At 42.8% G+C, this 12,663-nt stretch overlaps 2 protein-coding genes across 2 annotated transcripts in view; one reads left to right on the top strand and one right to left on the bottom strand.

The window, feature by feature from the left end:
- dpy19l1l (dpy-19-like 1, like (H. sapiens)) overlaps window positions 1–9,145 on the top strand; it is a 28,273-nt gene extending 19,128 nt beyond the window's left edge. The window contains exons 14-22 of the mRNA XM_079276048.1: window positions 26–127; window positions 224–295; window positions 1,490–1,569; window positions 1,649–1,673; window positions 3,152–3,271; window positions 3,957–4,131; window positions 4,547–4,646; window positions 4,827–4,952; window positions 5,135–9,145. Of these exons, the coding sequence (XP_079132174.1) occupies window positions 26–127; window positions 224–295; window positions 1,490–1,569; window positions 1,649–1,673; window positions 3,152–3,271; window positions 3,957–4,131; window positions 4,547–4,646; window positions 4,827–4,952; window positions 5,135–5,306 (972 nt within the window). The 3' untranslated portion in view covers window positions 5,307–9,145. The remainder of the gene's footprint in view (window positions 1–25; window positions 128–223; window positions 296–1,489; window positions 1,570–1,648; window positions 1,674–3,151; window positions 3,272–3,956; window positions 4,132–4,546; window positions 4,647–4,826; window positions 4,953–5,134) is intronic.
- A 1,016-nt stretch (window positions 9,146–10,161) lies between these two features.
- LOC306782661 (fucolectin-like) lies at window positions 10,162–11,825 on the bottom strand (the record flags this gene model as incomplete). Its single annotated transcript, XM_079276105.1, has 4 exons — window positions 10,162–10,223; window positions 10,391–10,554; window positions 10,831–11,095; window positions 11,765–11,825. 4 exons carry the CDS (start codon window positions 11,823–11,825, stop codon window positions 10,162–10,164), a joined length of 552 nt encoding a protein of 183 aa, XP_079132231.1.
- Between the last annotated feature and the right edge of the window lie 838 nt (window positions 11,826–12,663).

The raw sequence follows: 12,663 nt of genomic DNA, 5'->3' as shown, positions 1-12,663 counted from the left end.
ACTTGTTTTGTTTTGTCGTTGGCAGGCTCACATCAGTGGACTGATCAAGTCCAAGTTCACGAGCTACAAAGACTTCCACACTCTGATGTACACTTGTGCTGCAGAGTTTGACTTCATGGAGATGGAGGTAAAGTCTGAATCGTTCATCCTTGTGACGTTGTGTGCTCAAGCGTTCACTGATAAAATGTCTCCATTACTTTGTGTCTCTCTCTCTCGCCCTCAGACCCCCATACGTTACCTCAGGACGTTGCTGCTGCCCATCAACATGCTGGTGGTTGCTGTCATCGCTGGGAGGGTAAGTCCTCTTCAGGGTTCAGACCTCAGACGAACTGAACACGTCTGCCTTGGTACTGCAGTGTTCCAATGACAGCCTGGGTTTCATACGTCACATACCGAAGGAACCAATCCGGTCAACTTGCAGGATGGGGCTTTCCATATCATCAGCACCGAGCTACGTGGAAACGAGGGGCATCAGAGAAGAAGAAAACTCGTAGTGTTCCAGTCAAGTTTGGATTCCCAGCGGCCATTTCCTGTTTTTTATATTTTGCCACAAAACTTTAATTGACGTCTAACACTGTTCTATCAAACATGTTTGTTGGTTAGTTTCCGTCAGACTAATTTGCATTGATAGATGCGTGCATACTGAACGGGGCCGATGTGTGGAGTTCCAGCTGAACCATTTTGAAGCATGACAGGATTTTCTTTCATGGAAAAAAACAAACTCCTAAATATGTCATTTAATGAACGGAGATGAGTGTTTAAGGGGTTTAATAAATGCCAGGAGAGGAACTGTAGATTCATAAGCTAATTAAAATAACTCGAGGCCTCCTTCCCAGCTTTGTCCAGAACCACATCTCATGATCTCTCACTGCACTACATCATCATACGTCTTCACAAAGGGTCCACTCACAGGATCAACAACACACTCATCAATTGATCTTAACAATAATATATGTGAATAGCGCCCGTCTTCTCCTTTTTCACAATCGGTGGGAACGGAACAGTGTTCTGTGTTGTTCAGTGTGACGCCTCCCGTCTCAGTGAAACGTGAGGTGAGACAAAGAGTTGGTGGATCCGCTCCGATTACTACGCAAACATGTCCACCCCGAGGAGAGCTGCTGCTACAGGAGGAGCTGTTTTTTTTCAGTTTCAGAATATTGCACTAGTTATATTTGCTCTGCGTGGGGAAGCTTAGTGGGCATTTCCATGTGTATGTTTCTGCTTTGAGAAAGAAGAACAGCGAGATTTAGTCGTGATTCCTAAAACATGAAAAGAAATCATTTCAAAAAGGATATTTGAGGACGTGTTCTTTATGCAGTGTAATCTCATTACGCCTGCCCACGCTGAGCTAAGAATACATAAGTCGGTTTGACGAAGAATGTAATGCATGAGCAAGCCGCCTTCTCCTGCTGTGCACTGTTTGTTGGAAACGTGACACTTGAAGGAATCTCCTTTTCACATTTATTCTCACCGTGTTTCTCCTTCTCAGACTGTCCGGGACGTAGTCCGGTTCCTGAGGGACGGAGGGAAGGCGCCTGCGAAGCCTGAAGATGGTGATGAAGCTGCAGGGTGAGCGTCCAGAGGCCTCCTCGCTCTTCTTTCTGCTGGTCTCACTGTATTTACTTCTTCTTCACTTTCTGTGTTGCAGGTCTGAAATCGCCGCTAAAGGAGAGGTGAGAATAAGTACTTTTCGCATCCTTTCTGTTATTGTTGAGTATATGGTCAAGTATTCTCATGACACCTCAGCGTGAACTCGTAGGCTTTTTTTTTTTTCTTTTTTTTTTTGCAGCGTTGTTCCATTTTTCTTAATCCGTTTTTACTTGATTCGATTCCTCCAGTGCAGTAACGTCTGCTCAGTTTCTATGTCCCTAAATGGTTTTCATCCCTTTTCTCATTACTAAGGAATGAAAGGCAGCCTCCCCTTCTGTCATGAAATCCCCCCGTGCTGCCTTTTTGTTCTCTCTCTCTCTCTCTCTCTCTCTCTCTCTCTCTCTCTCTCTCTCTCTCTCTCTCTCTCTCTCTCTCTCTCTCTCTCTCTCGCTCTCGCTCTCGCTCTCTCTCTCTCTGTGTGTGTGTGTTGCTTCATCTCATTTTCTGTAATATCCCTCCCAGGGCAGGGAAACGTTCAGATGTTCATCCACCAGCCGCGCTGTGTGGAAGTTTCCCAGATAATTGCTTTAATATTTCTGCTCAGCGAGTAACACTGCGGAGCCCCGAGGGTTGTGCTCACTCCTCTCGGGGAGGGGCGTGTTCAAAAAGATCAAAGCGTCACGCAAATGTCATCGCACAGTCCGTCCAGCAAATGAAGCTGTTCAGGTGTGCGTTGGAGGAGAGCTGCTTCTGAAGAGGTCGAAGCTTCAGTGACGGCAGCGCTGCAGCTAATGAGTTCATCAGCGGAAGTGGAGGTCACTTAAAGGGACAGTTCACCCCAAAATCTAAAATTCTGTGTTTTTCCTCTTACCTGTAGTGCTGTTTATCAGTCCAGATTGTTTTGGTGTGAGTTGCAGAGTGTTTGAAATATCCTTCGTAGAGATGTCTGCCTTCTCTCCAACATAAGAAATGTCAAGTTTGAACAATTTAGAACACAACGTATTCAAATGTATCCTTATCGCATAGTCCTAACCTACGTTGCAGATTGAATATTTAATTTATGTGTTCGACTGCTCGTTTTCATTTCATTTGACGAGCATGCAGACACCACACCAGCTAAAGGTTTCACTCTCTACCACGAATCAACAGTTAGTGCCGGCAATGCACCGGGAACTTTAAAACTTGTTTTAAAATCTGTTTTGTGGGGGAATAAATGCATTCAAACAGTTTGTTTGACTTCAGGTCAAGGACACAATGCCTTTCAACCAGAAATAATAAATGTGAATTCAACTTAGTTTCATTTTTTTGCTTGATAAATAACGCATAATTATGAGAATTATAGTTTTTTGTCAACTTGTGGAACTAAAAGTGAACTTTCATTCTCTTGATTCATTTCAAATGTGCTTTGTTGCTGTTTTATTACTTCAGTAATGTCAGTCCAGTCGTGGATCAAACGTCCTGCGTCTCCGTTTTGTGTTTGCCTCGAGTGTAACTGCCTCAAGAGGATCGCTCACAGTTCCCGGTCGATTATCTTACTGCGTGTGAACTCGTGTCTCTGCAGCTGGTGTACCACAGCCTGCAGCTGGTGGCGTTCGCCGTCCTCGCCGTCCTCATCATGCGTCTGAAGCTCTTCCTGACGCCACACATGTGCATCATGGCCTCGCTCATCTGCTCCAAACAGGTCTGTGTTTACGGATAACAAGATGGTCTACATTTAAACACGGGTATGTGTCCTTAAAGGAGTGCTTCACCCACAAAATGACCCAGTTTGTATGTCAGTTACTCAGCCCGTGTTACCTTGAAGAAGAAAACAAAGAACCCCGAAACAGAGAAACGTCTTGATGAATTAAAGTAATTGAGGGTCGTGTTTTACAGCAGCAAAGCTTCTTCCCAAACACGCATCTTACTGTTAAAACACTTCAGACTCACACAGACGAGTAACACTCCAACACAAGCATGAGACGCTTCATGTGGAGTGTTTTAAACAGTCAGGCGTTAGTGTAAATGCATGCGTTTGGGTAGTAGTGAGCATACGACTGGATAAGTGAAACTTGGATTGCACTGCCCGAGTAGTGTGAGTTCATAAACGGATGTTTTGATGTACCGTAGTTATGCTGTTAAACGCGGCCTCCATTTACTTCAATGCATCAAGACTTCCCTCTGTTGTTGACTCTTTGTTCACATTGGAAGCACGAGAGAAAACCAAAGACTTCAGTGAAGCTTTCCTTTAATGCCAGAGTGTCAAGTTTCTTCTCCACTTAAATTCTTCTTCTTATTAACTGTGTATGGTGCAGTTAGTTGAGCTGACATGCTGTCCTTTAATAATGCTCTCACTCTCTCCCTCCCTCTGGTGGTGGTGGTGTCAGTTGTTTGGCTGGATCGGGGAGAGGTTTAAACACCAGCTTGCCGTGTTTGCAGTCATGGCCATCATGGCCATACAGGGAGTGGCCAACCTGCAGGCCCAGTGGGGGATCATCGGAGAGTTCAGCAACCTGCCGCAGGAGGAGCTGCTGGACTGGATCCAGGACAACACCCGCCCTGGTGAGTGAGGTGGTTACAGTGACGTTTCAGTATAACGAGTCCTAAAAGATGACCGTTACTCAAGGTAACTGTAGCAACACACAGCAGCAGGAGAGCTTCTGGTTCCACTGAGATACTGTCACAGTTACAACTGCACTGGTGTTTCTGTTGCTTTGGGGTAGAGGTAGACTGAATAATAGAAACACCTGTCAGTAGAACGCAGTACAATTCGACAGCGCCACAAAATGCATCCTCCCGAATGAACTGTGATGCAAATGGAGAACTGTTGAATGTTTGTCATCATGCCCGTTGTATAAAGTTGTAATACTAAGTAGAACATGATTAGCATAAAGAGCTGGTAGTGCAGATACTCAACACAACACACCGGTTCATCCTCTCTTCACTGTCTCATTTGTTTTGTGTGCGATTGATGCAGATTCTGTGTTTGCTGGAGCCATGCCCACCATGGCCAGCGTGAAGCTCTCCACGGGTCGGCCCATCGTCAACCACCCCCACTATGAAGACGCTGGTCTGAGGTCAGTGGAACTTAACAGCAGCACAGCTGCTCTTTTGCTCAGATGAGAGACGGAGAAAGAGTTCTTTGGACACGATGAGCTAGAATTTCATGTAAAGTGTGTGTAGAATAGTGCCACGCCCTAACTGTAGTTGATTTCCACCTTGTGCGTTACAACGGTGCTGTATCGTGTCCCTCGCAGGGAGAGAACCAAGCTGGTCTACTCCATGTACAGCCGCATGTCTGAAGAAACCGTGAAGGGGAACCTCATGAGCCTGGGAGTGGACTTCTTCGTGTTGGAGGATTCGTGGTGCACCAGGCGAACCAGGTACCCCAACACCACCAGTGCCCTCTGAAGGGGGGACATCGTTACCCAGGAACCGCTGTTCGGAGATTTTCTGATTTAATCTCTCTCTCTCTCTCTCTCTCTCTCTCTCTCTCTCTCTCTCTCTCTCTCTCTCTCTCTCTCTCTCTCTCTCTCTCTCTCTCTCTCTCTCCCTCTCTCCCCAGGCCCGGGTGCAGCATGCCAGAGATCTGGGACATCGAGGATCCCCTAAATGTTGGTAAAATCCCCCTCTGCACCCACATGTCCAGGAGCTCGAGACCCCACTTCACCACAGTGTTTTCCAACGACATTTACAAAGTTCTCAAAGTCCCCAAAGCTAGCAAAGATCTCAGATAACACCGTGTGGCGGACTGGTGCGGTTGTTCTTTTCACCGCTTTTACGTCACTGGCATTTTACACAGTTTTTTGCGGTGCTCAGGCTCACTGAGCGGTCGGTTCGCTGACAGTCCCCAGTATTTGTGACTTAAAGGAACTCCCTGTTCCCCACATTTTGCCAATCATCCAAACCGCTCCATCGTTGCATCCAGCGACGTTCCCATGACACACATTGGTGCCCGAGTGGAAGCCATGAGGTGTCGTAGCTCTTCATTTAGATTGTTGCATTGGTTCTGTTGTATAGAATCTTTAGTTTTGTCCTCAAAGAGATGCTGTTTATACGTCAGTATTGTTTCTCACTGTATAGAATTCATTTTCTTTGACTTTTGCATAAGAAGTACATTTTGTCTGGCAGGACCGATCGATGACGTCCACATACTGTGAATAGCCTTTGCAAACTTGACAACAGCTGACTTCTTCTTATGCAGTGTTTTTCAGAAGTAGGCTATTTTTATCATTTATTTGTGAGAGTCATTTTTATGCAAACTTCAAAGTGTTAAAGGAATACTTCACCCCAAAACAATATACATTTTCTACATCACTCACCTCCCGAGGCTCATTATGGTCCCAGAGAAAGTTTTCTAACCAATGCTGTTAGGGAGAGCAGCGCGTCCGAAAAAACCAAAGCATATCAGTTCGTGCTGGGCAGCGATTACAATTTTTAATCACATTGTTCAAAAATTCAAAAGTAGTGTATTGCACACTTTAATTTTAAAAGTACTGCTATATGAACAAAAGGTCAATAACATTTGGTTTGCAAACACTTTAAACAAATAAAGTACTTTTTAACAGCAGTATTCCCTTTACACTACTCAAGTGTGTCAAACTCAAGGCCCCCGGGCCGAATCCGGCCCGCCACGCGAATCCGCCAGCAAAAAAATGTATAAAAATAAAAAATAAAAAATCTTTTTTTCTTTTTTTTTGGAAAAATAATTAAAAGTTAGACTTGAAAATAAAAGTATCCCCGAAATTATGAGATAGAAAGTTGAAATCATGAGATAGTAATAATACAATAATCAAATGCAGAGTTATTTAACAATATGTTAGGGAGACGTTAGTTATACAGTCTTACAGTTACAACCGGCGCTTTGAGGGCGACCGTGATGCTGATGTGGCCCAGAGTGGAGATGAGTTTGACACCCCTGCTTTACACAGTAGCAGTTAAAATACAGTTATAATGATTCTGATAATAGATATTCAGCAGGTGTTCATAACTGTATCTTCATGTGTGTAATAGATGCAATTTGAAATATACACCTTGAAAACTGCAAACCTATCTACGTGATGTTTTTTCTTTTCTTTGTTTGTTAAATTCTCAGTAGCGATATTTAAATGATATGCTTGTTATACATATTCCAAACAAAAACACTTTAAAAACTCTAAGACAATAATGAATCATTTTGGTCAGACACATATGCAACGCTGATTACCGTAATATGTGTGGTATTTGTTATAAATACGTACGTTGGTACTTAGAGGGTGATAAGAAGCTGTACATGGAGGGACTTAGGACCCAGGGGACTGCAGGTGAAGGAAACAGGAAGAGACGGCAGACAAACACAGCTGTTCACCGCTCGCTGTCCGGTTCTTGTGTTGAAAATGTCCGCTCAATCATAAAAAAAAAAACTGCGTTAATGCGCGATAAAATAATTGTCGGCGTTAATTAATTAACGCGTTAAAGCGTTAACTTTCCCAGCCCTAATATCAATGCAGACAGACTTTGAAGGAGGCCGAACAAAAGACGGCATAAATGTTATCCAACATCTGTAAAACGTTATGAAATCCCTGTGCAGCATTATCCAAGTGTCTTGTATCCATTCATGCGCTCAAGGAAATCCTTCACTTAACTCTTGGGAACAAAGCATTTCCTGGTTATCCTCCCTGGCGTTTGTTACTGAGAGTTGAGAGCTTTATACAACCAACACTGTTCTTGGGTGAACTATTCCTTTAACACGTTTTATTTTGAAGCCAACAGTGTTTTAAGAGTCTTTGGAACGACAGGGGGAAATTATCGTCTTGTGTTTGGAAGATTTTTGAAAACCTTTCCAGGTGGAATTGGTGCCATACCATTGTTCCGTCAGCCCATTATCCCATATTAGCACATGGCAAATTATTATGCGGAATGACATCATCGGACAAATTACATCATTTTTTCAGACTGTTGGGGTTTCTGATTAATGGTCTGTCTGAACAATGGGTAGTCCCCATGGAATTCACTCAAGAGATGTAACAGTCTTCACATAATAGAAGAGCATTCATTCTCAATTCGGGAAAAAGTTTTTATTTCAAAACAAGTAGTTCCTCTAATTGTGCTTTTGTAAATACCCAAAATGTTTGTAAGATGCCAATGTAAAGCCTTCAAAAGTTCTCTGTGTTTCTTTATTGCTGTTTATTGCCAAAGGAAGTGTTGTTATTAAAGCTGCGTATTCGCGGTACTGTAGCACATAAAAGACGTGTTTTTAGTGATTGAGAACCGTTGGTTTGTGAGTTCTGGAACAGCCAATCCAAACCATTTGTAGCAGTGGATTTTGTGTACATGCTAGCAGTCGTTGGTTCCTTCTTCAGGGTGCGTTAATGGCCGTACAATATTTCAGGAAATACGCTTAATGGCTTTTATGCCGAGAGTTAAATGAGAAGATCCATAAAAGGTCTTTGTGGCAATACATGACGCTACGGCCAGCAGGCAGGTGGCTTAGCTTAGCACAAAGACTGGAAGCAGAGGGAAACCGCAGACCCGGCGATGTCAAAAATGTGCTGAACAAAACTTCTAAAGGGTGCCGAAAAGACCAGTTTTGGCCTTTGGTACCTATTCTTTTGGCTGAGAGCAATTGTTTCCATTGGCAACCTCACGATGACCACAAGTTACTGTTCCTGGCCAAGAAATAGTCCCGTATAAAAAGCCTGTAAAGCCACAATTTCAAAAACAACCTGTTAATGAATGATTCATCAATACGGTACCTTTAGAGGTGCTGGTAGGCAGATGTAGCTGTTTCCCCTTGTTTCCAGTCTTTACGCTAAGCTAAGCTACCGACGCTTGCTGGCCATAGTTTCATATTTAACGGGCTGATATGAGAGTGGTATCGATCTTCTCATCTAACTTTTGGCTATGCATTTATCCAAAATGTCAAACTATTCATATAAGAAGAAGGCGTCGCCACGTTGGAGGAGCGGCAACAAGACAAAGGAACATTCTCACTTTCTTCTCCCACTTCCTCCTGCAAGAGTTTGACTCTCAGCCACCGCAGACAGACTTCTGTCTCTGGTGCATGGTCACTCCTCCAACATGGTGCCATGTCCTGAACTATTGGTGACCACTTATTAAATATTCCGTGATGGGTTTTCTCTTTCTAGAAATGCTCTCAGCTTCAATGTGTTTTTTGTGTATGAACCTGTAATCGGGTGGAAAAAAACTTCGGTACAACACACCTTGGTGCAGGTTGTTTTATTGATTGAGCATCGGAATGAGACGAAAGAACAAATTAAATCAGTGTAATGACAAAAAAAACATTAAATGTGCCAGAGCGAGCGGTTGAACAAATCAAAAATACACATTTAATCCGTTTTGGACATTTTGTCCACCAGATTTCAGAGCTGTTTCTTCATGTACTACTCGTAGAACGACTGGTTTCACGGTGTGGAAGTGATCTTGTAAGTGCCCGTGTTTTGTGAAGTGGGGCTGTCGTCACACTTCCTGAAACGCATAAATATTTGTTTTCCTGTCGCAGGCCTTCGTGTGTTGCAGATGTATTTTATAATATTTGTCTATTTTGTCTGTATTTTAAAAAATAAAGTATTTGCCATCAGCACCAATGTTTTTATGTCTTGTATTGAAGATTGTTCACAACAGACGGTTCCACAATCGTAGTCTTTAGCGCCATGGCTTTTGATGAAAAACAACGGTACAAAAACAACGGTCCAACAAAAGCTTGAAGTGAACGTTTGCCTTTGTTTTCACACGGGACAGTGTTATGGGAAAATATGTCAGTCTACTGTTTTAGGGTTAAGAAATGTGAGTTTTAGAAGAGCAGGCACTAAACCTTGTGTCTTCTAAATGAGTCTCGTAAATTTCGGATCCAGGGGTCTTGTGATCTGTTATCTTGGTATCTGTTTTCCTGTGCATTATTTGTCTTCAAAGACGGAAACACACAGAGGGTCTTGATTACAGTATTTCCTTGATGAGCATTAGCGGAAGGGCATGACCCTCTTTAGGCATATATGATGTGTGATGGTTCACAGGCTTTTTCCGTCTCTGCAAATACTGTGACTTAACTGTTTGACTAGTTAACAGTGACATCAAAGGAAGCATCTGATGTCTCCATAAATATTGTGGGACAAACTGATAACAAAGGGATTCGTAAACCGGTCATAAAGCGCCTTCAGGGTATCGTAAAGACAGGACACTATGCTTCAAAGAAAAACATCTGCCTTGACTGGTTTCCTTCTTCTTGTTTATTCTTGTTTGCAAATCAAGATAACAGCATGCTGACTGAGGATAAATGTCCAGGCATTTGAATGTGTCATCAGAGCACCTCTCGCAGATGACGGTGATGTGTCTGTGAGACTGTGTTCTCTTTGCTTGCAAGCAAATAAATTGACTATTACAACTTTGATCGTTCATCCAGACTCTGTTTCATTTGACATTGATTTGTTAACACTTTAACACTCTTCTCCCGACTAACACAGATACATTCCACAACAACAGGAACAGCGGCGTCCTGGGTGATGACGAGCCCCTGCTGGCAGACCAGCCGCTGCTGGCACATCAGCCGCTGCTGGCAGATGATCCGCTGCTGGCAGATGATCCGCTGCTGGCAGATCAGCCGCTGCTGGCAGAAGAAACAGAAATGACTTTAACACCAAAGAAGGTTGTCTCTGTCGCTTTAACAAAGAGCACAAAGCAGTAATAAAGCCATACTTTACAACCGTGAAAACGGATAAATTTGATTGAATAAAATATGATATTGTCCAGAAGATATAAAAACAAGTAAATATTTATAGGTGCGATGTCACTGCATACTAATTTATGTAATAGCTCAAATGCTCACCAGGCTCACCAGTCCGGCCACGGTGCCCGTAGACTTCCACTTCACAGAGTGTGAGGATTTTATTTGGACCCGGTAAAACCACAATCACGTAACGTCCCTCCACACGTTCAGTGAAAGTCAGAGTAACCGATTCACCCAGACCAGCACGAGGAATTGTACCAACCCTAACAGAGAGAGAGCGAGAGGCACATGACTCACATTGTATACCTGTAGTCCTTTAACATGAAGATGAAAGAAACAAGCTTGTTTGATTCTTGAAAATTTTCCTCACGTTTTTTCAAAAGAGGATAAAAAATATATTTTTTATATATATTTGTGGAAATAACATCTGAAGGTGCCACATATCTATCGCCTCCACATCTATCGCCTCCACATGGCGACAGCTGAGCCTGCAGCTTGCAGCTAACTGTCTTCTTTGATCACGGGATATATTTTCTTACTTGTTCAGAGCGTCGCCAACGTAAACCTCCGCCCCGTTGAGCCTCTCCGCGCAGCAGTCTCCTCTGTTGGTGATGACGATGGAGGTGATGATGTAGGAGTCCAGCATGTCCACTCTCCACCAGGGTTTGTTCATTTGAACAGTGTGGCTGCATGATCCCGCATTGTACATAGCATTACGGTTTCCATCAATAGCATTGTAAGCAGCTGCAAACGCGTTCTCCCAACGGTCTGACTGGGTCGCCTTTCCACGCAAGGCCACGTTCTCTGGGAGAGAGACGGTTGAAAAACACAAGAGATATAAAGGAAGATCGTTTGTGAATTGTTCAGCATGAATCTGTGTCCAACAACGTATTACTCCATGGCTCAGTGTGATATAGACCATGTGTTTCAACATTCTATACTCTAGGTTTATACTTAAACCATCAGCTCACTGTTATGTAGTCAACTATCGTGCGTTTGTGTATTTGGTTGTTTGCACGTGTTGCCAGATTGATGAATTAGTTTCTCTGTGATTAATTGTTGTGGAATTGGTGGAAAGATGTGTTGATTTGTTTGTGTCTCTTTGCATGTGTTTCCTTAAGTCTGATGAGCCACATGGCAACTTTTTGCTCATTGCTAAATCCTGCAGGAAGTTGTTGCAGAACAATTTGATTTGAGGAGGGAAATTCATTTTTATGAACAACACAAGTACGATTTCAAAATCAACACAATCATATTACCGGATAAAAAACTCAAATTAAGCCAAAAAAAAAAGTCTTGCTTCCTTTCACCACAACTCCAATGATTTTGGAGAAAAAAACTAAACTCCCGACAGTTAAAAAGTTTTATAAATATACTATAAATGTACTTTCTTGCTAACAAAACAGACCTACGTGCACCTCCTGGTGATGATTGACAATAAAGACGTCACACATACTCTCAGATCGTACTCACCATAAGTGTAAGCTGAGCGTGTCTCCAGGAGCAGCAGGAGAACCAAAACGCTGAGTTTCATTCTTCTGTTTGAGAGAATCATTTATAAACCATATTATTTTAGATGACACGTCTTATTATTCATTATTACTTGTGTAATATGTGTCCGATTAGAATTCTGGAGGAGTGATTATAACAACAATCTTGAAATACTCAGAAAGTGATGCAGGAAGATGATCTGATGCAACAAAGAAATGAAAAGTGTGACCTGGAGTCCCCAACAGTCGGATGATTCAATGAAGAAGAAAAAAGCTTCCAAACACTGTTCTGGCAAAATGATGAGGAGAGACGGCGAATTAAAGTTGCAACCCAGCGGGAAGTGTTTTAATAAGCACACGCCAACATACAACGAGTTCAGCAAATCCAAACCAATCTCATGTGTTACTTTTCACAGATTACTTTTATAGTCAAAATTTACCCCCCTTTAAGTCAGTTTCCACCAATCAAACCAGTGGGTTGAACCACAAACAGAGCTCCTCTGGTCTCTTCACGATGTCATGCTCTCATGACTTTGTTTGGGTCGAGATAATCTTTTGGCAGAACACACGATTCTTGTTCGGGAAATGGTCACTTGACCCCCACCATAACTTCATCTAACTTTTGTCAAATAGGTGGAACTGTAACCTAAAGTTTTGATCCCTCACAGCATTGCAACAACACAAGTGATTCTGTCAATTATATGTGCTTGATTATATACCAATACAGAACATTTGAGTTGGTAAGATAATTCAAATAGCATCACTCAATACTAACGTTCACTTTCATATCAGCGCGGAAAAACCCGCAGGTTGCATTCCAGGAAAAACTCCCTTACGGTCCTTCCCCGCCGAGCGACCACCTTTCTGGCATGAAGTGAACCT

This window comes from Melanostigma gelatinosum (genome assembly GCF_949748355.1).
Source record: "Melanostigma gelatinosum genome assembly, chromosome: 9".
In the NCBI taxonomy this organism is placed as follows: Eukaryota; Metazoa; Chordata; class Actinopteri; order Perciformes; family Zoarcidae; genus Melanostigma; species Melanostigma gelatinosum.
The sequence above is the reverse complement of the archived record's forward strand: the minus strand, read 5'-3'. Positions and strand labels throughout refer to the sequence as shown.